This window comes from Notolepis coatsorum, assembly GCF_963971535.1.
Source record: "Notolepis coatsorum genome assembly, chromosome: 5".
NCBI lineage: Eukaryota > Metazoa > Chordata > Actinopteri > Aulopiformes > Paralepididae > Notolepis > Notolepis coatsorum.
Genome location: NC_140169.1, coordinates 162417197 through 162442594, shown reverse-complemented (window position 1 = coordinate 162442594; position 25398 = coordinate 162417197). Strand labels below are relative to the sequence as shown.

General features: G+C 46.8%; 1 protein-coding gene across 1 annotated transcript in view; it reads right to left on the bottom strand.

The window, feature by feature from the left end:
• LOC311228449 (cilia- and flagella- associated protein 210-like) overlaps positions 1 to 12294 on the bottom strand; it is a gene marked incomplete at both ends in the record, with an annotated part of 68744 nt that extends 56450 nt beyond the window's left edge. The window contains one exon of the mRNA XM_084314356.1: positions 11960 to 12294. Coding sequence (XP_084170482.1) covers positions 11960 to 12294 — 335 coding nt within the window. The remainder of the gene's footprint in view (positions 1 to 11959) is intronic.
• Positions 12295 to 25398: the final 13104 nt, after the last annotated feature.

Sequence of the window (25398 nt, the reverse complement as noted above, 5' to 3'; positions counted from 1 at the left end):
CTTTAAAGAATGTCATGTTTTTAGACATGTGTATATTATTCAAATAGAGCTAAATATATTATACTTTATTATTATATTATATTATAATATTACATTACATTATATTATCATACATATTATTTATATTATTCAAATGGAACTCAAACATGTTGTGATGTCACAGTATGATCTCATAATCAAACATTCTAGAACATTTGTGTATCTATTCTACTTATTTATAAAGCTACAAGCGTTTGTTTGGTTTGACGGAGCTAGATCGTGATTTGTTTGGAGGAATATGGAGAATTACATGTTCAAAAATAAACTTTTTCATTCATTCTCTCAGAAGATCTCAGATCTCAGAAGACAAGTGAAGATCTCACTTGTTGTTTCCGGCTACTTCTTCTTCTTCTTGTGAATTTCCGGCAGTGTAAACGCAACATGGCGTATTTTACTGCCCTCCTCAGTTCTTATACGCCCACAATTTAGGGTGCTTTCTCACTAGCCATTCGGGGTCGAATCAGCTCCGCTCCGTCCTTGGGTGCGAACTTCCCCCCCCTAGTTTGCGTACACACTGCAGTCTTGGTGCGCTCCGGGTTTTGTTTACAGTTTGCATTTTGAGCATGTAAGCTGCCATAGGCGATGATGTCACGCTCTAACGTCAACACAGGAAGAGTTTAACACACGGTGGTGGAAACTGGATGCTGATATAAAGAAACAAATAACCAATAAATATGAAGTTATATTTGAACCTCTGTTGTCAAGCCTTGTCAATATAACCCACCCCCTTTTCTCATGAATGGAACTGGTGTCGTGGAGTCCGCTTTGAGCGTTTTCGGTTAACGCTGGGTACTAATTAAGCATTACATCACACGCAGGAGTGGTTTGTGACCAATAAACCATGCCTAGGGGTGGTCGTTAGGCCCGAGGCGCAGCCGAGGGTCGTTAGACCCCCCTAGGCATGGTTTATTGGTCACAAATCACGACTGCACGTGGTGTAAAGCTTTTATACAACTGCCAGATTCATCCAACCTTATTTCTATACAATAAACATACATTAATCGAAGATTTATTGAAAAAACCATCCGCCAGAAAAAGTAGTTCCCACAACTACAAAAAAGACAAGTTGCCTCCATGTGGAAGCAGCTTGAAGTGCATCCAACCAAACTAACACATCCAACTGTGTATTATTGGAATGATTGAGAGAAGTTGCCTCATGTGGAAGCAGCTTGAAGTGCATCCAACCAACTAACACATCCAACTGTGTATTATTGGAATGATTGATTGAAAATTTTATTACCAGATGCAGAATGGGTACAATACAGTACGGCTCAATACACACAATTGTTAAGGGAATGCAGACCTACTTTCCATAGAACTTCATTCTTAGATGCTTCTATATAAAGTAGGTAAAACAAATTAAAACGTTTTCTTTGCTCTATAGGAAAAAAACGTTTTCTTCGCCCTATTTTTTTATTTATTTCTTTTAGCCTAAACTTAACCAGTTGGAAACCAGGGGTACAGTAATAAAATTAGCAATCAACCAATCAATCAATTCAATAGACCATGCTCACTTAAAACAGCGCTGCTTCTCTCTCAGTCTGACTCCCCCGCTGTTGCAGACAGGAGTGTGTGTGTGTGTGTGTGTGTGTGTGTGTGTGTGTGCGTGTGTGTGTGTGTGTGTGTGTGTGTCACAGTGTGTGTGTGTGTGTGCGTGCGTGTGTGTGTGTGTATGTGTGTGTGTGTGTGTGTGTGTGTGTGTGTGTGTGTGTGTGTATGTGTGTGTGTGTGTTTGTGGGTACGCCAGCGTCGGACAGTGTGAGAGAGAACGCTGCAGTCAGTAGAAAGTAGGAAGGAAGAAATTTAAATCAATCAATTAATCTATCAATCAAACCGCGATTTTTCTTTTGTTCTAGATTGACTCAAGACCCATCAATTACATCATCCAACATTGTTTAAAATACTAACACATTCCCCTTGACAGAATCGCTTCATATTTAGTCGTTATGGTGCTTTCAACATAACCATTTGTTGTCCGCGATCTTGTTTTCTCCCGGAGTGAGCCGGGGAGGGTTATGTGATTCGGTTGTGGGCGGGTCCTGAGCCCAGGACCGTGGATTGTTGCCAATAAAGACGTGTGAATGGCCAATCAGAATCGAGAAATTTGCATGCCGTTGTATAATGGGTATTACTAGTTAGCAGCTAACATTAGCCCATTGCTTGCGTCAATTATATTGCATGTCATTGATCTACCGGTCGATCACGGCCAACTGGTTTATTTCTTTATTTCTTTATTTCAGATCCCCATTAGTCACTGCCTCAGCAGCGACTATTCTTCCTGGGGTCTGTATACAAACATATAAAAATTAAACAAGAATAATCAATAAAACATAAAAACAAAACAAATATCAATAAAACACCAATAACATATACAAACAATTATAGAACATTAAACCAATCAAAATCAGACATACAAACAAATATGTATGCAAAATCTTCTAATATAGAACAATAACAAATATACAAACATATAGAACAAATAAAATATCAATAAAAACAAATATCAATAAAACAACAAACTGAGACAATAAAACAACAAAGTTGGGCACCACTGACTGGTCTATAGAAATAAATGCATTCAAACAAGAAACCAATGTATAGTAGACATAGCAATGGCAAAAAAATTCCAGGCCTAATGCGAGCCAGGGAAGTCTTGGGCTTGTGCTTGTAACGTGGCTTCATCTCGAAGTTTTCATCCACTGAGCCGTGAGGCTCAACATGCTTGTTTGGTTGAGGTCTGAACTTGGCGCGCACCCGAAACCACCTATTCCAGCGGTCCAGGTTTGGAGCGAATCAGCGTCCCCGGTGACGGGGGGAGCGTTCTCATTAGGACGATCACACCCTATTTTGGTGCGATCGCGCTGTGATTCGACCCCGAATGGCTAGTGAGGGCCCTTTCTCACTCACCCTATTCGTTTCTATTTCGTTCTGTTCTGGCCCGTTCCGAGATCTGATGCAAACCCCCCCCCCCCCTCTCCCCCCTCTAGTTTGCGTACACACTGCAGTCTTGTTTCGTTCCGGGTTCTGTTTACGGTTTGCCTTTTGAGCGTTTACACTTGCCGTAGGTGATGATGTCACGTTCGAAAATGTAAACACAGGAAGTGTTAACATAAGATAAGATAAGATAAGATAAGATATTCCTTTATTGATCCCCTTGGGGAAATTCAGGCATCATAGCAGCATGGGGGGGAGGGGGGAGGGGTACAGGTAGTAAAACAACACAGTATACAGGTAGTAAAGGACAACACAGGCAGTGTAAACAAATTGATCAATATAATTTACTATCTGACTAGCTGAGGAATATTCACATTATTCACAGTGTCACATAAGGTGCAGTATGCATGAGGTAGTGTTATAATTTACTATCTACTGAGTATACATTAATCAAAGTACCAGGGTAGTCTACGTTGTCCCCCTTGGGTTCCTATAAGTCCCAGGTCAATGTCTGGTAGCAGTCGCTGTCGCTGCCCCCTGTTGTGGGGCCTGGAGGCTGCTAGTCGCTGCCCACTGTTGTGGAGCCTGATGGCCGCTGGTATGAAGGACTGTCCGAGGCGGTTAGTTGAGTGTCGGGGGGGAATGAGTCTGTGGCTGAACGAGCTTCTCATCTTGACTAGCTCGTCGTAGAGGGGGTGGTAGGGGTTCTCCATGATGGCATCCAGCTTCCTTATCATCCCCCTCTCTACCATCACCTCAAGTCTAGTTAGCTCGACTCCCACCACGGAGCTAGCCTTCCTCACCAGCTTGTTGAGCTTGTTGGTGTCCCTTGAGTTGATGTAGCCTCCCCAGCATGCCACAGCATAGAAGAGGATGCTGGCCACAACAGACTGGTAAAAAGACTGCAGCAGTTTGTTGCACACATTGAAGGACCTGAGTCTCCTCAGGAAGAACAGCCTGCTCTGTCCCTTCCTGTAGAGGGCCTCTGTGTTGTCCGACCAGTCCAGTTTATTGTTCAGGTGTACCCCAAGGAACTTGTATGAGTCCACCATCTCCACATCCACCCCTCGGATGGAGATGGGAATCGGGGGGGGCCTCTTCTTGCCCCTCCGGAAGTCCACCACCAGCTCCTTGGTCTTACTGGTGTTGAGTTGGAGGTGGTTGCTGTCGCTCCACCCCACGAAGCTCTCCACCAGGGCTCTGTACTCCTCCTCATCATCGTCGGTGATGTAGCTTACGATGGAGGAGTCGTCTGAGAACTTCTGCAGGTGGCACCCGCTGGAGTTGCGGCAGAAGTCTGAGGTGTAGAGGGTGAAGAGGAAGGGTGACAGCACAGTTCCCTGGGGGGCGCCGGTGTTGCTCACCAGTACGTCAGACTGACTGTCCTTTAGTCTGACGTACTGTGGCCTCTCAGTGAGGTAGTCCTTGATCCAGGCCACCAAGCCGTGCTCCAGCTGCATCGCAGAGAGCTTCTCCGCTAGCAGTGACGGCTGGATGGTGTTGAAGGCGCTGGAGAAATCAAAGAACATAATCCTCACTGAGCTGCGCGGCTTCTCCAGGTGCGTGTACGCTCTGTGGAGCATGTAGATGATGGCATCCTCCACCCCGATGTTTGCCTGGTATGCAAACTGCAGGGGGTCGAGGGAGTCACGCACCAGGGGCTTGAGGTGTTGCAGGACCAGTCTCTCAAACGTCTTCATGACGTGTGACGTCAGAGCGACTGGCCTGTAGTCGTTGGGGGTGCTGGGACGTCCCTTCTTGGGCACCGGGACAATGCAGGAGGTCTTCCAGAGCTGGGGCACCCTCTCCAGCCTCAGGGAGAGGTTGAAAAGATGCTGGAGCGGTGCTGCCAGCTGCTCTGCACATACCTTGAGCACCCTGGGATTGGTGTTGTCCGGTCCTCTGGCCTTGTTTACATTAATTCTGGAGAGCTGCCTACTGACCTGACTGGTTGTGATCGTCAGGGTTGGGGGTGGTGGGCAGTCTGCTGGTGTTGGGGGTGGGGTGCCGTTGCTGATGGGTGTGGGTGGGTGGGGGGTGGGGGGGCTGCTTTGTAGGTGTGATCTGGTGCTGGTGTCGATGGGTGGGGGGAGGGGTGTGGGGAGGCCACTCTGGTCAAAGCGGTTGAAAAACGAGTTGAACTCGTTTGCACGCTCTGGCGGGCTCTCCACAGCTGTGCCCTGCTGTTTGAAACCAGTGATCTTCCTGACCCCCGCCCACACCTCCCTGGTGTTGTTGGCCTGTAGTCTGCCCTCCAGCCTGTCCTTGTAGCTGACCTTGGCTGCCCTTAGCTCTTTTTTGAGCTCCCTTTGGACAGCCCTGGCCTGCTCAGTGTCCCCTGCCATGAAGGCCCTCTTTTTCCTGTTTAGCAGGTGTTTAATGTCCTTGCTAATCCAGGGTTTATTGTTTGAAAAGCAGCGTACCTTCTTTGTGGGTACGATGCTCTCCTCACAGAACCTGATGTAGTCTGTGATGCAGTGGGATAGTCCATCAATGTCATCACCATGGGCCCTCTCAAACATATCCCAGTCTGTCGACCTAAAACACTCCTGTAGCTCCTCCTCGACGTCGTCAGACCACTGTGGGACAGACATGGTGGTCGGAGGCTGTCTCTTAATGAGAGGCGTGTATGTGGATACAAGCCTCACAAGGTTGTGGTCTGACTGGCCGAGGGGGGGCAGGGAAGTCGCACTGAAAGCCTCCTTCACGTTAGCATACAGGAGGTCCAGAGTTTTGTCTCCCCTGGTTTTGCAGGTGACATACTGGGTGAAGTTTGTCAGGGTCTTGTTCAGTCTGACATGGTTGAAGTCCCCATTGATAAAAATAAATGCATCCGGGTGTTTTGTCTGAAGCGCCGCGACGGTGGAGTGTATGACGTCACTCGCCTGCGCCGCCGCCGCGCTGGGTGGGATGTAAACAGTTAGAGCCAGGACGTGTGTTATTTCTCGCGGTAAATAGTATGGCCGCAGACCCAGTGCCAATAGTTCAATGTCGGGGGAACAGATACGTTCCTTAATGGTGATGTGCCCCGGGTGGCACCATTTGGAGTTAACAAAGACAACAAGCCCTCCGCCTCTCCGCTTGCCGCTCTGTTTACTCCGGTCGGCGCGCACCACCGTGAAGCCCTCCTGTTCGATTGCACTGTCCGGGATGTTCTCGTTCAGCCAGGATTCGGTGAAGCACAGTAGGCTTGCCTCCTTGTACTCACGCTGGTTGATCATCAGGGCTGAGAGCTCGTCGGTCTTGTTGGCCAGCGATCGCACGTTCCCCATGACGACACAGGGCAGGTAAGGCTTGAATCTCCTGCTGTCCTTTATCCTGTCCTTCACGATCGTGCCAGCTCGATTTCCCCGTCTGCGAATCCTTATTTCGGCTGGTAGATTCCTCGGTGGCTCTGCAACTCTGTCTCGAAAGCAGAGGAGAGCCTCCCTCGGGTAAACCAGCCCGCCGTTGTTGTTGTTGTTGTTGTTGTTGTTGTTGTTGTTGTTGTCCTGCCGCGGGTAAACCAGCCCGCCGGTGTCCATTGTTCAGAGCTGTGCTCGACCGAACTTGCCTAACTCAGCTAACTTCACAGAAGTTGTTACAAATGCCTTAACTTGGTCTAAAGCAACGCACAGTCACTTAGACACCTATTAAGTAAGTATAATCACAAAAGAATAAGTAAGAAAGTAGTAAAACGGGATAAGAAGTAAAGGGGGTGGGAGCTGCTATGAAAAGGCTGCCACTCTCCTCGGCGCCACTACTCGGCGCTGGAGGCTGGATGCTGATATAAAATGAATAAATAAGCAATAAATATGAAGTTATATTTGAACCTCTGTTGTCAAGCCTTGTCAATATAACCCACCCCATTTTATCACGAATGGATGGTGTTGTAGAGTTCGCTTTTGAGCGTTTCCCAGGGCTAACGCTAAGCTAACGGTTAACGCTAGTTAGCTTAGCCTAGTCTAGTATAGCCTGTAGCACTTTCTTTTCAGCAAAGAATGTGCAATAAACAAAACGGATACATTCACTGTGTGTTCTGCCTCTTTTCTCACGAATGGAACTCTGTTGTAGAGTCCGCTTTTGAGCGTTTTGCAGGGTTAACGTTAACGCTAAGCTAACGCTAGTTAGCTTAGCCTGTCCAGCAGCTAACATTATCCCATCGTTCGTGGCAATTATATTACATGTCATTGATCTACTGGTCGACCACGGCCGACTGGTTGGGCACCACTGGTCTAATAGAAATAAATGCATTCAAACAAGAAACTAATGTACAGAAAATAGCATGGCAAACATATGTGCATATGTGCTTTGTAATGTGGTTTCATGTTTTCATCCACTTGTTTTTGGTTGAGGTCTGAACTCTCAAATTGCCCATAAATATCGTTTTTGTGGGTATTCTCCAGTTGTTGCTGTGTGTGGTGTTATCTGCCCAAAATTCAAGCAAGCATGACAGTAACGACGTTGTGTGTGTCACGCCCCCCGCACCCGCACGGCTCGATTCCGAGACCACCTAATCCAACTGATCCCGTTCAGCGGGGGGTAAAACGAATCAGCGCCGTTTCGCATCGCAAAAGGGGTGAGTGAGAACACTCCCCTCCGTTCTCGGGAGCAGTGATTCGATCCCCAAACGTGAGTGAGAAAGGCCCCTGAGAAAGCCCCCTGAGAAAACTTAAATATGCATAGGCCTACCTAAAAAAATTTAAGAATTATCTAGATCGAATCTGATAGTAGATGTAGTATCCTTCCCTGCTCAAACTGTCCAAATATTATGGAAATATGGGTATGTTTGTTGAATCTTGAGTCCCAAAGGTCAAACGGCTCCGGAAAGAGGTTGGACTTGGTAAAGGACCAGTGCACACACATTTTAGAATAGTCTGTATGTTCTCCCTAACATAGATTATTAAAATACAGGTGCTCTAAACTAGGGATAAGTATAAAAATGGACTTCTAACGTTAGCACAGATAATAAAAGGGTTGGACAAAACTCACTATGAGACTGAAAGGTTAATGGCTAAATACTGTGCGGCCTGTTTTCTCTGGAGGACCACAACGGGGGGGGGGGGGAATGAAACCCTTTAGATACATACAGTCGTAAGATTACTAAACTTCCCCCTTTCCTGTAAACATTCAAACAATAGCCTTTTGGAGCCCCAGCCAACTGATTTGTAAAGAAAGGCCGTAGTTGGGGGTGGGGATGCGGAAAGTTTCCAAGCTTCTATTCAAACCAATAAATGTCACCTCTATGAGAACAGTTGTGGCTGTGTTGATCTTATCATCCCACACAATGGGCCTGTCAACAAACACCCATTCCTGGTGACTGATAAGGCCAACTATAAAACTGAAAAATGCTCTAAAAACAGCCTCCAGACTAGGAGGTTTAGAAACACCCAGTTGCTATTTACTTCAAAGAGCCATCTGGTGTCATAGTGGGGACAGAATCTATTCTTAAAGTTCCTCCTGTTTGCCTGTAACAGAGGAACAACCATTTGGTCAAAGTTGGAAAACAACAACCAGAAAACTAATATTACTCAAGGATGAAACATAGAATCCATCTGTTTACAATATTGAACTGATCAAATCAAGACTAAACAGGACATTATTAACTATAGTTAAAGTTGAGTTAAGCAAGGTATATGGTTTAAAATAGGTTTAGAAGTTGGTAAACAAGTGTAATTGATTTAGAAGCATCAAACTAACTTCAAAGATATTAACCTAGAATACAGAAAGTAAAACAGCTTGTCTTAAAACCAACAATAGGTATAAATCTATGTTTAGGACACTAAGAAATTTGGTGGAAAGACTAAATTAGATGTATAATCAAAATAAGCATTAATCTTTGATTGATAAATTGATAAATATAATGCCAGATACATTTAAAAGCTAAACTAGAGAACTACAACTTGTAGCTCTAAACAAGGAACAGCCTGCCTTGTAAGATTTACATCTAGCCAAATAAAGTAATATCTGACGTCAGACCTGGTTCAAAATGGCTGACGTGAAGCTTTAGCCAATCAGGAAGGAGAGCTCCGCCCCCTGATGAATCGGGTCGTCGTTCTCACAGGGGCGGGAGTTAAGGTTTAAAATAGAATGCAACATACACAGAGAGGAAGCTTCTGGAAAGATTCTACCCACAGGAGGACAGCAAGCAGGAACACACTTTTTGGAAAACCACTCATGCACAAGGAAACGAGAACCAGAGGAGGCCGTTGGAAGCAGGCTTGAACGAGAACAGGATCTCTTTGTTTCCAGGAAGAAGACTCGACCACCATCGGGCCTACATTGACCATTCTTTAATCTACTTTTTGATTAGTCTGATATAAGTGATCGGTGGCATAGTACTTGAGTACACTTATATCATTGCACAATCTATTTTTTTAATTGAACCAAATCATCTTTGTTCACTGTTGGAATTGAAATAAAGAACAGATCTGAATGGTACTAGAACCTTCTCTGCCTCATCATTTGAAGCTTCCTATTCTCGCCGCCGTTCATACAAGACCGTGAAGGTCTTTTTAAGTATTAGGGGTTTAACAGACGGACAAATCACAACGCAGGGTACTAGATAACGCTGGTTCTTAAAGGTAGAACCATTTACCCCTTTTACTATAAATTGGTGCCGCGCTGAAGCGCTCAGGAATTTTTTTTCTTTCTCTCGGCTAATCGGAATCCTGAAGATCTGCGTAAGAGGTGAGTGGATACAGGCCGTGATGAGTGAAAAAGTGGGGCCTTCAGTTCGAACCAGGGGTGGTGGGAGAGCTCTGCAATGACCTCATGACACTCTCGCCGGAACGGAGGAACCGTCGGGGAGGGAAATGATGGGGTAGCAGGGTGCGTGACGGTTCACAGATCATATCGGCATGTTTCAATTTAAAAACGGGGTTGTCTAGGACGGCACTCGAAAATTTATGAAACTGGGCTGCGTTTGCGAATGGCTTTTGATCATGGCCAAATTTCGTCTTGCGTTTGGGAAGCTCGGTAGAATGCACACTGAATTGCACACAGGCCGTGTTTTTTTCAGGGGTGTATGGTACGTTGGATATTTTTATCGTGATCTATACGGTGGGTGAATTATGGATGTGTGCGATTGCTGGGTAAACGCCAGACCTCCGCTTACTACCGTATCTCAAACGGCAGGGAGAGGACGGTATAGAACGTCGGCAACGAACGCAAATGGTATTTTCAGGCTCCGGTTCACAACCGTACAGGTCGCGGAATCAGATGGATGTGTAACGAAGGCGTCGATATGGTGGTGTTCGTCACGGGTCGCGGGATAATAACGTAGTAGGTGAAATGAGCATAGAGGGGGCCCTTTCAAGGCTGAACGCGTACAGCTTTTGAGAATATCACCCAGATTAGCTGAATATTAGGCGATTTTCTCTGGGGGTATAAAGCTTTTCTAGCCATAATTGCGTTGAATTAAAGTCCAGTTAATGGGTGACGTCGTTGTAACGCTGCCGTGGTCTACTATAGGTGCTCGGTGAACGGAATAAGATTGCCGTTTACGCTCGTACCGTTGTTAGGCTAGGCTAAGCTATGATGCTAAGCTATGCTGCAAGCTAACAGGCGGTAATGGGAGCTAATATGGGCTACTGGGGCTATTGTTACTGGATGACGGCCGCTGCGGCGTGGCTCGCGGTGGCTAAGGCTACCTAGCTACGTGCTACATGCTGCTCGGCGTGGCTCGCGGTGGCTAAGGCTACCTAGCTACGTGCTGCATGCTGCTCGGCGTGGCTCGCGATGGCTAAGGCTACCTAGCTACGTGCTACATGCTGCTGGGACTGTTCAAATGCTGAATGTTGAGAATGAGTGATATTGTTGTGTGACTGATATAACATTAATGTTAATGCGTAGTGTGAATTGCAGTATGGTTGTGTACTTTTGATGTTGTTTGGCAATATAATTATGGTTAAGGCTAGTTGGTAGGCCGTAACAGAGACTTGCGCACGCGCACTAGGTTGTGAGTGAGATATGTGTGGTGTGTGAAGGTTGTGTTCAGTGTGGATGGTATGTGGTTGAAAGTGCACTAGGGGGCGGTAGAGCCATGTCTTAGGCTCCCGTCCTGGTTTAGATTACATTCTTCAAGTATGAGGCCATTTGTTATGGGGTCGAGCCTCGTATAATACAATAACTATATTGCAGTGATAATAGTTTCGGCCAATAAGGTGACATATGGACATAGAATCTCTTTCTTCCTTCCTCCCTCCCTTCTCCCCCTCCTTTCTCCCTCCCTCCTTTTCCCTCCCCCCCCTCCCCTCCTCTCTCCCTCCCTCCTTTTCCCTCTCCCCCCTCCCTCCCTTCTCCCCCTCCTTTCTCCCTCCCTCCTTTTCCCTCCCCCCCTCCCCTCCTCTCTCCCTCCCTCCTTTTCCCTCTCCCCCCTCCCTCCCTTCTCCCTCCCTCCTTTCTCCCTCCCTCCCTCCATTCTCCCCCCTCCTCTCTATCGCCCTCCCTCCTTTCCCCTCCCCCCCTTTTTCTTTTTTTACCTCTCCCCCCTCCCCCCTCCTCTTTCACTTCATGTAAACAAGGAGCGCGGCCATCTTGGGTGGGGGCGCCGTGTTTATTATCTAGGGTAGGGGCGCGGGGCGTCCATTTTGAGGGATTTATTTTTTTCTAGGTGGTGTTTGTTTGGGATTGCAGTAGGGGGCGGCAGAGGCCATGTTTCGGTTTCCATTCAGAGCTGCTTTGGGTTTCGTATTATCCTGCGCACAGGATGTTTTTTCTTTTAAGGGTTAATTTGTTAGTAAGGTTAGATTGTTAAGCAGTGGTAGTGTTGGTAGTGTAGTTTAGTCTAGTGGTGGGATGTAGGGGGAGGTGGGATCCCAGCCCCCCTCCTCTCTCACTCTCTCTCTCTCCTTCTCTTTCCCTCTCTCCCTCTCTCTTCCCATTGTAAGCTGCACCAGTAGGAGTGTGCATCACATAGTTGTGATGGGGACTCAACAGCGCTTAGGAGCCACATCGTAGGGCTGAACGGCAGGATTGCTTTAGTGTTGGTTTAGTTGACACCCACGGAATGGTGATGGCGAGTGGGACAGATGCGATGACAGTGGTAATGGCCAACGTCAGGGTGATGATGTCGTGGCAGCGGGCGGTGGGGCCGTACTCTCTGGCTCTCTCCAGGTCTCCAGCCACCTTCCGGTCCCTTGACTTAACGGGGAAGTGAAGCGCTGCTGACCCGGGGCAACGCGGGTTCAGGTTGACGAAGCTGCATATGGACCATATGATGTGGTCCCTGGGTGGCGGCCGGTCGTGTTGAACCAGTGGCGCTACGCTTTGGTCGACAAGGCGCTCGTACTTCTTCCCTTGCATTTGGACGAGCTCCGGCTGGTAAGGCGGGGGCTCCATGTCGGTGTCTTTTGTGTTGCGTTCATGGTGGTGTGGCTGTAAGTCAAAATGTGCTTTGGTGTTATGTTTGGGACTCTGCGCTGAAGCGCTCAGGAATTTTTTTTCTTTCTCTCGGCTAATCGGCGTCTGGGAGATCGGGATCATCACGACAGAATCCTGAAGATCTGCGTAAGAGGTGAGTGGATACAGGCCGTGATGAGTGAAAAAGTGGGGCGTTCAGTTCGAACCAGGGGTGGTGGGAGAGCTCTGCAATGACCTCATGACACTCTCGCCGGAACGGAGGAACCGTCGGGGAGGGAAATGATGGGGTAGCAGGGTGCGTGACGGTTCACAGATCATATCGGCATGTTTCAATTTAAAAACGGGGTTGTCTAGGACGGCACTCGAAAATTTATGAAACTGGGCTGCGTTTGCGAATGGCTTTTGATCATGGCCAAATTTCGTCTTGCGTTTGGGAAGCTCGGTAGAATGCACACTGAATTGCACACAGGCCGTGTTTTTTTCAGGGGTGAATGACCACAAGGTGGCGCAACACAACGTAAGGAGGACAGTGTCAGAGGCCAAACGGCGCTACAGGGATAAAATTGAACTCCAGTTTGAACAAGCTGACTCTAGAGCTATGTGGCAGGGGCTCAAAACGATGACAGACTACAAAGGCGCCTCCCTCAAACTGAACAATGACATCTCCTTAGCAAACGACCTCAATACCTTCTATGCGAGGTTTGATGCTGGTAATAACAACACCAGCTCACAAGCCTCGGCAATGGGGGGGGGGGGGGTCGGCTGCTGATGGAGGCGCAGTGTTCAGGGTAACAGAGCATGAGGTGAGGCGGACCTTTAAAAAAGTGAATATCAGGAAGGCAGCAGGTCCGGACGGCATCCCCGGCCGCGTCCTAAAAGTCTGTGCCGACCAACTGGCCCCAGTATTCACTGACATATTTAACCTGTCCTTAGAACAGGCTGTCATCCCCACCTGCCTGAAGAAGTCCACTATTATCCCTGTACCCAAAAAATCCAAGCCTGCTTGCCTCAACGACTACCGCCCTGTAGCTCTCACCTCCATAGCCATGAAGTGCTTTGAGAAGCTAGTAAAGGGCTACATCTGCTCCTCCCTCCCCATCAACATGGACCCCCTGCAATTTGCATACCGCCCCAACAGGTCCACGGAGGACGCCATATCCCATGTGCTGCACACAGCAGCATCACACCTGGACAAGAGGCAGGGGAACTATGTGAGAATGCTATTCATCGACTACAGCTCGGCATTCAATACCATAGTCCCCTCCATACTCATAGCCAAGCTCAGGGACCTGGGCTTGGGCTATGACCTCTGCCAGTGGGTCTTGGACTTCCTGACTGGCAGACCCCAGGTGGTGAGAGCAGGCAACTGCACCTCCTCATCCATCACCCTCAACATAGGGGCCCCCCAGGGCTGTGTTCTGAGTCCCCTCCTCTACTCCCTGTACACACACGACTGTGTGGCTCAGCGGAGTAGCAATACAATCGTCAAATTTGCTGACGACACAGTGGTGGTGGGCCTGATCTCTGCCAACGACGAGAGGGCCTACCTGGAAGAGGTCAAGGTCCTGGCGGGATGGTGCCAGGAAAACAGCCTCTCCCTGAACGTCAGCAAAACAAAGGAGATGATTGTGGACTTCAGGAGGTCGGGGGTCAAGGACTACAGCCCCCTCAGCATCGACGGGGCACCGGTTGAGAGAGTCAACAGCTTCAAGTACCTCGGAGCCCACATATCCGAGGACTTGAAATGGACCATACACATTAACAGTGTGGTGAAGAAGGCACGACAACGCCTCTACTTCCTCAGGCGCCTAAGGAAGTTCCAAGTCAGCCAGAAGATCCTTAAGAACTTCTACTCATGTACAATAGAGAGCATCTTGACCGGCAACATCACCTCCTGGTTTGGGAATAGCACTGCAAAAGACCAAAGCAGACTACAAAGAGTGACACGTTCAGCCGAACGCACAATTGGAGGGGGGCTCCCCACCCTCCAGAACATTTACAACAAGCGTTGCAAGGGGAAGGCTAAGAGAATTATTAAGGACTCGAGCCACCCGAACAACTGCCTCTTTGAACTGCTGCCGTCAGGCAAGCGACACAGGAGTCTCAAGGCGAGCACAGAAAGACTCAGAAGTAGCTTCTATCCCCAGGCCATCAGGCTGCTAAACGAACAATGAATGAACACTACACAACAACAACCACCAAACACACATAGCACACACATCCACACGCACACACTCACTTTAAACAAACACACTGTAGCACCCACTACACACACTTTATAGCACACACCCACTTTAAACAAACACACTGTAGCACCCACTCCCCACACTTTATATTTATGGATGAAGGATTGCACTACAACTCGTACACCTTACTGTAAATTGTACCTAAAATTGTACCTCATCCCATTTCTGCTTTGCACTAGATAGTACTGTACATTAGTACACTGCATAGTATTGTGTATTGTATATTATATGGTAACTCAGAACATTGTACATATGTCTATACCGAACAACTGTGACCTCATTCTTCTTCTAAATTCATGCTATATTATGTTATTATGTTATTTGATACTATCTTGTCTAGCACAGTCTCTGGAGCGTAACAGTAAGAAGCATTTTGTATGAAAGTATTCTGTACTTCTGTATGACAACTATTAAAGAACTTGAACTGTATGGTACGTTGGATATTTTTATCGTGATCTATACGGTGGGTGAATTATGGATGTGTGCGATTGCTGGGTAAACGCCAGACCTCCGCTTACTACCGTATCTCAAACGGCAGGGAGAGGACGGTATAGAACGTCGGCAACGAACGCAAATGGTATTTTCAGGCTCCGGTTCACAACCGTACAGGTCGCGGAATCAGATGGATGTGTAACGAAGGCGTCGATATGGTGGTGTTCGTCACGGGTCGCGGGATAATAACGTAGTAGGTGAAATGAGCATAGAGGGGGCCCTTTCAAGGCTGAACGCGTACAGCTTTTGAGAATATCACCCAGATTAGCTGAATATTAGGCGATTTTCTCTGGGGGTATAAAGCTTTTCTAGCCATAATTGCGTTGAATTAAAGTCCAGTTAATGGGTGACGTCGTTGTAACGCTGCCGTGGTCTACTATAGGTGCTCGGTGAACGGAATAAGATTGCCGTTTACGCTCGTACCGTTGTTAGGCTAGGCTAAGCTATGATGCTAAGCTATGCTGCAAGCTAACAGGCGGTAATGGGAGCTAATATGGGCTACTGGGGCTATTGTTACTGGATGACGGCCGCTGCGGCGTGGCTCGCGGTGGCTAAGGCTACCTAGCTACGTGCTACATGCTGCTCGGCGTGGCTCGCGGTGGCTAAGGCTACCTAGCTACGTGCTGCATGCTGCTCGGCGTGGCTCGCGATGGCTAAGGCTACCTAGCTACGTGCTACATGCTGCTGGGACTGTTCAAATGCTGAATGTTGAGAATGAGTGATATTGTTGTGTGACTGATATAACATTAATGTTAATGCGTAGTGTGAATTGCAGTATGGTTGTGTACTTTTGATGTTGTTTGGCAATATAATTATGGTTAAGGCTAGTTGGTAGGCCGTAACAGAGACTTGCGCACGCGCACTAGGTTGTGAGTGAGATATGTGTGGTGTGTGAAGGTTGTGTTCAGTGTGGATGGTATGTGGTTGAAAGTGCACTAGGGGGCGGTAGAGCCATGTCTTAGGCTCCCGTCCTGGTTTAGATTACATTCTTCAAGTATGAGGCCATTTGTTATGGGGTCGAGCCTCGTATAATACAATAACTATATTGCAGTGATAATAGTTTCGGCCAATAAGGTGACATATGGACATAGAATCTCTTTCTTCCTTCCTCCCTCCCTTCTCCCCCTCCTTTCTCCCTCCCTCCTTTTCCCTCCCCCCCCCCTCCCCTCCTCTCTCCCTCCCTCCTTTTCTCTCTCCCCCCCTCCCTCCCTTCTCCCCCTCCTTTCTCCCTCCCTCCTTTTCCCTCCCCCCTCCCCTCCTCTCTCCCTCCCTCCTTTTCCCTCTCCCCCCTCCCTCCCTTCTCCCTCCCTCCTTTCTCCCTCCCTCCCTCCATTCTCCCCCCTCCTCTCTATCGCCCTCCCTCCTTTCCCCTCTCCCCCCCCCTTTTTCTTTTTTTACCTCTCCCCCCTCCCCCCTCCTCTTTCACTTCATGTAAACAAGGAGCGCGGCCATCTTGGGTGGGGGCGCCGTGTTTATTATCTAGGGTAGGGGCGCGGGGCGTCCATTTTGAGGGATTTATTTTTTTCTAGGTGGTGTTTGTTTGGGATTGCAGTAGGAGGCGGCAGAGGCCATGTTTCGGTTTCCATTCAGAGCTGCTTTGGGTTTCGTATTATCCTGCGCACAGGATGTTTTTTCTTTTAAGGGTTAATTTGTTAGTAAGGTTAGATTGTTAAGCAGTGGTAGTGTTGGTAGTGTAGTTTAGTCTAGTGGTGGGATGTAGGGGGAGGTGGGATCCCAGCCCCCCTCCTCTCTCACTCTCTCTCTCTCCTTCTCTTTCCCTCTCTCCCTCTCTCTTCCCATTGTAAGCTGCACCAGTAGGAGTGTGCATCACATAGTTGTGATGGGGACTCAACAGCGCTTAGGAGCCACATCGTAGGGCTGAACGGCAGGATTGCTTTAGTGTTGGTTTAGTTGACACCCACGGAATGGTGATGGCGAGTGGGACAGATGCGATGACAGTGGTAATGGCCAACGTCAGGGTGATGATGTCGTGGCAGCGGGCGGTGGGGCCGTACTCTCTGGCTCTCTCCAGGTCTCCAGCCACCTTCCGGTCCCTTGACTTAACGGGGAAGTGAAGCGCTGCTGACCCGGGGCAACGCGGGTTCAGGTTGACGAAGCTGCATATGGACCATATGATGTGGTCCCTGGGTGGCGGCCGGTCGTGTTGAACCAGTGGCGCTACGCTTTGGTCGACAAGGCGCTCGTACTTCTTCCCTTGCATTTGGACGAGCTCCGGCTGGTAAGGCGGGGGCTCCATGTCGGTGTATTTTGTGTTGCGTTCATGGTGGTGTGGCTGTAAGTCAAAATGTGCTTTGGTGTTATGTTTGGGACTCTCTGCGCAGATGGACCTGTGTATGGGAGGTTGCGCTGCTCGGCTGCACCTGCAGTTGCGATGTTGGTAGGGATACAGGAGGTTGTGACGGGGGCCGAGCAGGGGTGGGCGTCCCGTAGATGGCGACATATCAGGAGTACGCCCCAGCTGCCTTTCTGCGATCTGGGTGGTAGACATTCTGGGTTGGGGAATGATAAGGCCAGGGTGTGCAAGGGGTGTGACATGGGGGACGTGCCTGTGGCTGTATGCATTGTTGGTTCAGTGGTAGGATTCTTGCCTGCCGCGGTTGCGTGTGTGTGTATAAATTTTTTTTTCCTAGTGAGTTGATTCTAGTTCGGGCTTAGGCGAACAGGGTGTGTAATTTTTTTCATTTCAACAGGGTACCGGCTCCCAACTCCCCCACTGAGGTATCAGGGGGTCGAGGGGTGCATTTGGGTACGGGGTTAGGCTTTGTGTCGTATTGTATGTGGGACTTATGGTAGTGGTGTATGTTGTTATGGTTTTAAATCTGAAATGCTGTGTAGACGCTGGCCGGTTTAGGGGCAGCGGTAGATGGAGGTTGTGTGAATTTTGAATATCCTTGTGGGGGGCCCGGGGATTCTCTTTCAGGTTGCAAACTGGGAGGGGATGCCTTGGGCTGCGGATGGCAGACCTGTGGGATATCATTGGTCTGCAGGGGATTTCATTGGAAGTGGTGTCTGCGCCTGTGATTTATGAGACAGGTGTGGGGCGCTACGCCTGGCACGAGGTTTCAGTGATATGAGTCACTGAAGGTTTATTTTTTCCTCGTGAGATGATGGCGGTTGACGTTTAACACCTAAGGTTAAGGTGTTAAAAAGGGGGTATGTGTATTAATTATGAGTAATTATGTGAATACTGTGATGTAAAATGTGATGTAAGATAAGAATACATATTAGGCTTTCTCAGATAGAAATAAATACAGCAACACATAGAAGCTAATGTTAGAATTAAATCTACACATAGTCATTTAAAGGGTAATAGGATTTAGAATATTTTATGAGAAAATAATTACAAATTCATTAAGGCGAAGAAGACATTTTAATCAACTAAATTACCATATCCAGCACAAATGTTTAGAAATGATAGGCTGTAAAAATAATTCTGATTGTTCAAAGGAAAGGACCATCAACGTACCAAAGAACGGGAGAGGTTGATGTACAATGGGTATTCCGCAGAGTTGTGCGAGAGGATTAGGGATGGGTATCGTTAGGATTTTATCGATACTACTACTCTTATCGATACTGCTTAACGGTTCGGTACTTTATCGATACTCTTATCGGTTCTTTTTGATTTAGCAAAAAAATTATTAAGAACAGAATCGACATTGCTTTATTATTCTTTTATATAACTATATTACTGCACATGGCTACTTTTTTTATCAATTAATACAAGCAGTCAGATAAATTAACTATTTTGGGACTTTCTATTTTATTTAGTAGTAGTGGTCCTGAGTTAAGCTGGTCCACCCATCCGATGTAAAGGCTAACTTTGGCACATCTTTAAGCTCTGTGATAACATTGGCCTTTTCAACATTATACCAGGCAGGAATCAGTGTGTTACTGAGGACATTCCTGCAGGGAGGGGTATATTTGCAGTTGAGAGCATTGGTCATCTCCCTACAGTAAAGATTAGAAATGATTGAATTATTGTAAATTTGTGTGGAGTGGTGGGAATAGCTGCTTCAATAATAACTTATAACAACAACAACAACAACAACAACAGACAAGTTAGACAACTATGTATACAAAAAAAAAACGATATACACTGAATGATTAGTTGTTACCTAAAGCCCTTGGACTCCACTGTAGAGAAGGGGTGCAGGCCTTTGACAACAAACTGGGTCACAGCCCTGTGACACTCGTTCACCCTATCCTCTGTCATCCTTCCTAGCTGCTAGGGAGAAGGGACTTTGGGTGGTGGAGGTAGAGGGAGGATGTGTGGTGGCCCTGGGCTCACTGGCCTGGGACACATTGGTGGCTGACGCCTCAGCTTGACGATCTATAAAAAGTTTTTAGATTGTAGTATTTGTAGCTAAACAATTATTTTGTTTATTAGCCTATTTGTAATAATTCGTTATTAGCCTAGGAAACTCCGTATATTGGCTTATCGGCTGCAGTGGACGTGGATGCAGATGGAACAGTGCGCGCAGTCAAATACGGCGCATTTCTGCACACTAATATCTTGTTTTGCCAACATGTTTTGATAGATTGCTCGTATTGCCACCCTTACTGGCAAATGTTTTGTTGCACTTGTGGCAATGTGCGTTGTATTATATATCCATACTTTAGAACGCTTCGCAGTTCGCTCTATCCGCCATCACGACTGAGTGCATGCAGAGGCAAAGCTGTCTGTGTGCAGCGCGCTTCAGCACGGGCGTCGGGGACAGCCAATACTATCCACCTGCAGAACCCCAGATCCCCGCAGGCTGAGGATCCTCAGCCTGCGGATCCTCAGCCTGCGGGGATCTGGGGTTCTGCAGGTGGAAGCATCTCGGGACAGCACTAAGGAGGAACACTAAGGAGTACCCGTATGTGTAGCGACTCGCGAGGAGTGTGTGTAATAATGATGACTCGCTGCGGCTCGCTTCTCGTGCAGAGACAGAGAAAGGAGAGATCGTTGGCAACTTTTAAATAATAATAATAATTTCTCTAGAGTATCGATAGCAGTACCGATGACGTCGGAGCTTATAAATACTCCGGTATTTTCTAATATAGTACCGGTTCCCGTTTAAAACCGGGGTCCGGGGGTCATCCCTAGAGAGGATACATGACAAAATGATTGGAAGATCCAGTTTTCCAGATTGGACAAAGGACAAAACGCAGCTAAGGCTGTCGTTATGATTCAAATAAATTGCACTAACTCTCTCTAAAGTGGTATTAGTATAGAGACGCGCAACATTTCTATGCTTAAGATAAATGATGAAATGAAAAGCGAATATCACTGGAATTTAAGTGTTTTTTTCTTTCTTTTCTCCACAGTTGCTCGGGGCGGACTGAGACAGTGCTGACGATTCCAACTCCAGATTGGGGAACAATTGACTGTTAAAGTCTGGGTAGAAGTATAATAAGCGTCTTATCGATTCCTGTCTGCACCAGTAAAATCTGAAAGTGTGAAGTGAATTTTAACTCAAGTTTGTAAAGATAGTTTAAAACACAGAGAAACTTGTTTTTCCAAACGGTAATAATATGAGTGCATGAGCGAGTGAATGGTTAATATAGAGCAAATTCACCAACTTTGATAGAAGAAAATAGAAGTAAATAGAATAACAAAAACGAGAGTTGATAATAAGTCTATTTCAATAACCCGGAGTGTAAAAAATAGAAGCAATATAGAAATGGCCAACAATAGTCAGGCCAATAGTGGGGAAATGCCAGGAACCTCTGCAGACACTTCACTGACCGCATTGAGCAGTGACATTAACCTGATTGATTTAAATATGATTGATTTCCCTCATGTGACGAGCGGGTCAGAAGGACTTGGAATGTTAAACTTGCCTCCAACACAGGGGGGTCCGGCGCAAGGACCGCAACAGAGTCCGAGGAGACCACCCTGGCAGTCACCGGAACAAGGTGGAAACAGAAGAGGAGGATCAAATGGGTCCAGAGCTCGGTCAGGACCAGTGGAGTGCTGACCGTGCGGAAATTTCTGACATATGTCTAGGGACTGTGACCAGGAATATCGACCCCGAGGAGAAGGGTATCGTCCTCAAGCCAGAGGAAGTGGTCCTCGATGGAATAACAGACGAAGAGGTGGCTACGGGCAAAACCAAGGTCGGTATCAAGAACAGTGTCCACAGCCCATAAGCTCCCCCTGTCCGGAACCCCCCCAACACCAGAGCCAAGATGAGAGGCGGGGCCCAGAGACGGGAAGTCAGACCGCCAGCGCAGAGGTGGAGGAAGGGGGACAGACCTACAAGCAAGGGAGGGCGTTTATAGAAGCGTTCGAGCGACATGAGGCAGTTCATCGAGACCTGATGAAGACACAGCGGGCGATTGGTCAAGCCGCACACGAGACGCAGAGACTGGAGCAAGAACTGGCTAGAAAGAATGAACTGCTGAGTGGTACAGTTTGTGATATCATGCTTCGGGCGTCAGAACTAGGCCGCCGTGATCAAGAAAACCGCGGGCGGGGTGAGTTTCCAGACCCCTCCCCACACCAGGCTCAAAGGACAGCGGCTGAGAGGAAAAGGTATGTGTCTTTCTTTCCCATGCAGCAGGACATGCCAGGAGAAGACCAAAGAGGTGTGAATCTAGTTTGCTGGATTTGTGGTGAATTTGGTCACATGGCCGGATCCTGTGGCAAAAGGGGGCGGGCCCAAAAATGGACTGTCGGAGGAAAGAGCCATGGAGGTAATGGCAGAAAGCAAGGACAGACTCTGTGGCCGACGGACCCAGGGCCATCCGATTACGGGCGGGGGGCCCACAGGGCCCCGCAACCGAGGGAACCAGGACAGGTGTGCTGGTCCTGTGGACTGAAAGGTCATTTCCAAAGGTCATGTCTGCGGAGGCCATCGGCAGAATAGAAAAATATAGATAGGTATTAAGAATAAAAATAAATTGAAAAAAAAAAAATATTACTGATTAGAATAAAAATAGAACAGAAGCGATATAGATAGGTTAGGGGATTAGATTATGTGTGCAAGTTACTAAAATGGATGTGTGACTAACGTGGAATGATGGAGTAACTGACAGTTGCATGAGCTAATCGTACTAACAAAAACTGGTGGTTAAATAGTTAATATTAGACATTTTATGTTAGACAGAGAGATGATGTGACACTGCTTCAGCTAGTGATCAGTAGTAATTATCCATGCTTGAGCAATAATCAGATTGGTCAAAGGGTGGACTGCATGATTAAGAAATTAAGAAGATGATATTGGTAGACTGACATTAACAATCATGAATAATAGATAAGGAGTTTATTTCTGTTTATTTTTCATTCCTAGTTTTTTACAAGCAATTTCTGCCTCAGGCCGGAAGTTTTCATTTTCTTTCTTCTTTTGATTTTTTTCTTTCTCTTTCTTAGTGTATACGGGGGTGGTTATGCCCCTAGATAATAGGTTGATTTTGTTTCTTAGGGTGTGGTTGAAAAACGACACGCACAATTTTGGTTATTGTTTTCATTTGTTTGGTCTGGCATGTTTTTCTTTGTTTTTGTTTCTTTTCTCTATTTTTTTTCTTAGGAACCTGACAGGCTGGGAGTGATCTCGACACAGCGGGACTGGTAGTATATGTCTATATAGTGGACTGAGAACAAAGTGGATGGACTGGAGCTGGTTCATGATTTTGTTCTCCGCCCATTGAGAATCCAGATTTAGGATCTGGGAGGTTGTGTCGCAGTCTTGTGGGGAGTGTTGGAAAAACATGATTCTCTGTACATAAGCTCTGTAGATTTTGGTCGCCATTGGCCAAATAGCTTTTGTGTAAGGTGTGGACATGTGTAATTGATAATTGGCTTGTGGGGGACTCTGACGGCTTGTTAGAGGCTGGCAGAGCGTGTGAGAGATGTGTGTTTAAAGGCGACTGTGGTTTGTTGCCGTGCGTATAGGGTCTGCTGGAGGAGGGGTCTCGTCAGTACTGGCTGTCTGAGCCCCGAGGAAGCTGTCCAGAAACGGAGGTATGATTGTGAAAATGATATTCCACAGTCATAGGGTGGTGGGGTACTGTGTTGAACTTGAGACATTGGTCTAGTAATAAAGTACAGCACAAAGTAAGGAGAGCCATGTGAATTTTTTGAATATTAACGATAAGGAGCCATGGAATATATAGATAACTAATTTGGAGAAAAGTGTATTGTCAATACAGAACAGTAAAGATGTATCTGAGCGAAAATGTGATATTCCAATCAAATTGTCTGTTGTACATAACAAATCCAAATAGCAATAACAGGACAGAGGGAGAATTATTTTCCTTCTGTGAAGACTGGAGCAGTACCAAGACTGCACACAACTCACAACCAGCTCACAACTCAACCATGGAAGTATATCTGCAACCCGGAGCAGAAAGCGCTCTGCCCTGTTTGCTCTCGCATCGCCAAGCTCCCCAGACTCACGCGATGGGTCCGACTCCCCAAAGTTTAAACGCCCTCGTCTGCGGTGCTCTGCAGCCCATACCAGTATGATCATTCAAACGGCGAGTGTCATCGATGGAAATGCCGCTGTGAACGAGCCCCTCCACACGGCGCTGCTGCCCGACCAACCGTCTAACTCCGCCAGCAATGCAGACGCTACTCCTGCGGCTTTTCACCATAGAAACCTGGCCATCTACGACGGGGAATGCATCCAGGAACAGCCAGAGATCCTACTCATCGGAGATTCCATCACCAGGTTTTTGCAAATACCACACGGCATTACGTATTGTTTTTCCGGTTTAAAAGTTACTGACTTACTTGAGTGTACTCCCGAAATCATCGAGAGATATCCGTCCGCCCACACCGTTATTATTCATATCGGAGCAAATGACGTAATGGCTAGACAATCCGTTAAACTCCAATCTGACTTTGAATCACTAATACTCACTATTGAAAGCCTGGGTAAAATATGCATTGTGTCTGGCCCCATTCCATCCATAGGTCGTGGATCTGAGCGATTTAGCCGTCTGTTCTGGTTGCACAAATGGCTACAGACCCACTGTACTACTATAGGACTTTGCTATATAAATAACTTTGATCTGCTCTGGTCCAGGAAATACCATTACAGACCCGATGGCATCCATCCAAACATATCAGGGGTAAATGTGCTAATACATAACGTCATACAAAGTATAGCATCACTGGCCTGACAACCAACCATATCTAGCTCTGTAGACTATATACAGAAGCAGCCTAAACTACAAAAAAACACGTTGAGTGTCATCCCGATTCTGATCACCAAAAGACTAATCAATTACTCATTATCACGTCCCATATGTAAATCTAACCTTATCAATATCAGTGTTCAACCACAGACTATCTCACACCCCACTACAGAACCCGTACAGCTAAAACTAGCACTGTTCAACGTTAGAGCGCTGAAACAAAAATCATTTCTGATAAATGAACTCATAGTAAAACATGGTGTACATTGTATGTTTTTAGTAGAGACATGGTTAGACAATATCACTGGTGTAGCAACACTGATTGAGACCTGCCCTTCCAATTTTAAATTCTATCAATCAAACAGACAGAGTGGGAGGGGAGGAGGAATAGCAGCAATCATCTCCACTCAATTTGTGTGCAATGATATTGACCTGGGAACATTTTTATCATTTGAATACCTTGCTATTGTATTGAAAACAGAAATGCCAGTAATATGTGTGACATTGTATCGACCACCAAGGTACTCGCCACTCTTCATACAGGAATTTTCAGAACTCATATCGATCTGCATTACCAGGTATGATAGAATCATTCTTAATGGAGATCTAAATATTCATATCAACAAAAAGGATGACCCCAGGGGTTGTGAGTTTCTGAACCTACTGGACAGTTTTGGACTGATGCAACATGTTCACGAGGCCACCCACCAACATGGCAACACTCTGGACCTACTAATAACAACAGGGCTAAACATTGAGAATATATCAGTAAAACAAATTCCAATTTCTGACCATTATTGTGTGTTCTATGGTACAAGCCTAATATTACATAAGACCAGAAGCGAATTCCTAGTTCACAGAAGGCTTCTGGACGCTAGAGCTGAAGCAAAATTCTCTGGTATGATGAAATCATATGACCAATGCAGTGAATCCTCCTTAAATCAGCAAGTGCAAAACTTCCACAGCACCTTGTCAACTGTGTTAGATACTGTTGCCCCTCTAAAGGTTAAAAAGGTAAAAACTGATAGAATCTCTCCATGGCTAAATAAAACCAATGTTAAAGATAACAAGAGAAAATGTAGGATAGCCGAGCGAAAATGGAGGAAACTCAAACTCACAGCTCACTTTAATTTATACAAAGACGCCATGGGCGCATACAATAAGGCAATACAACTTGCGAGAAAGGAATATTTTTCCA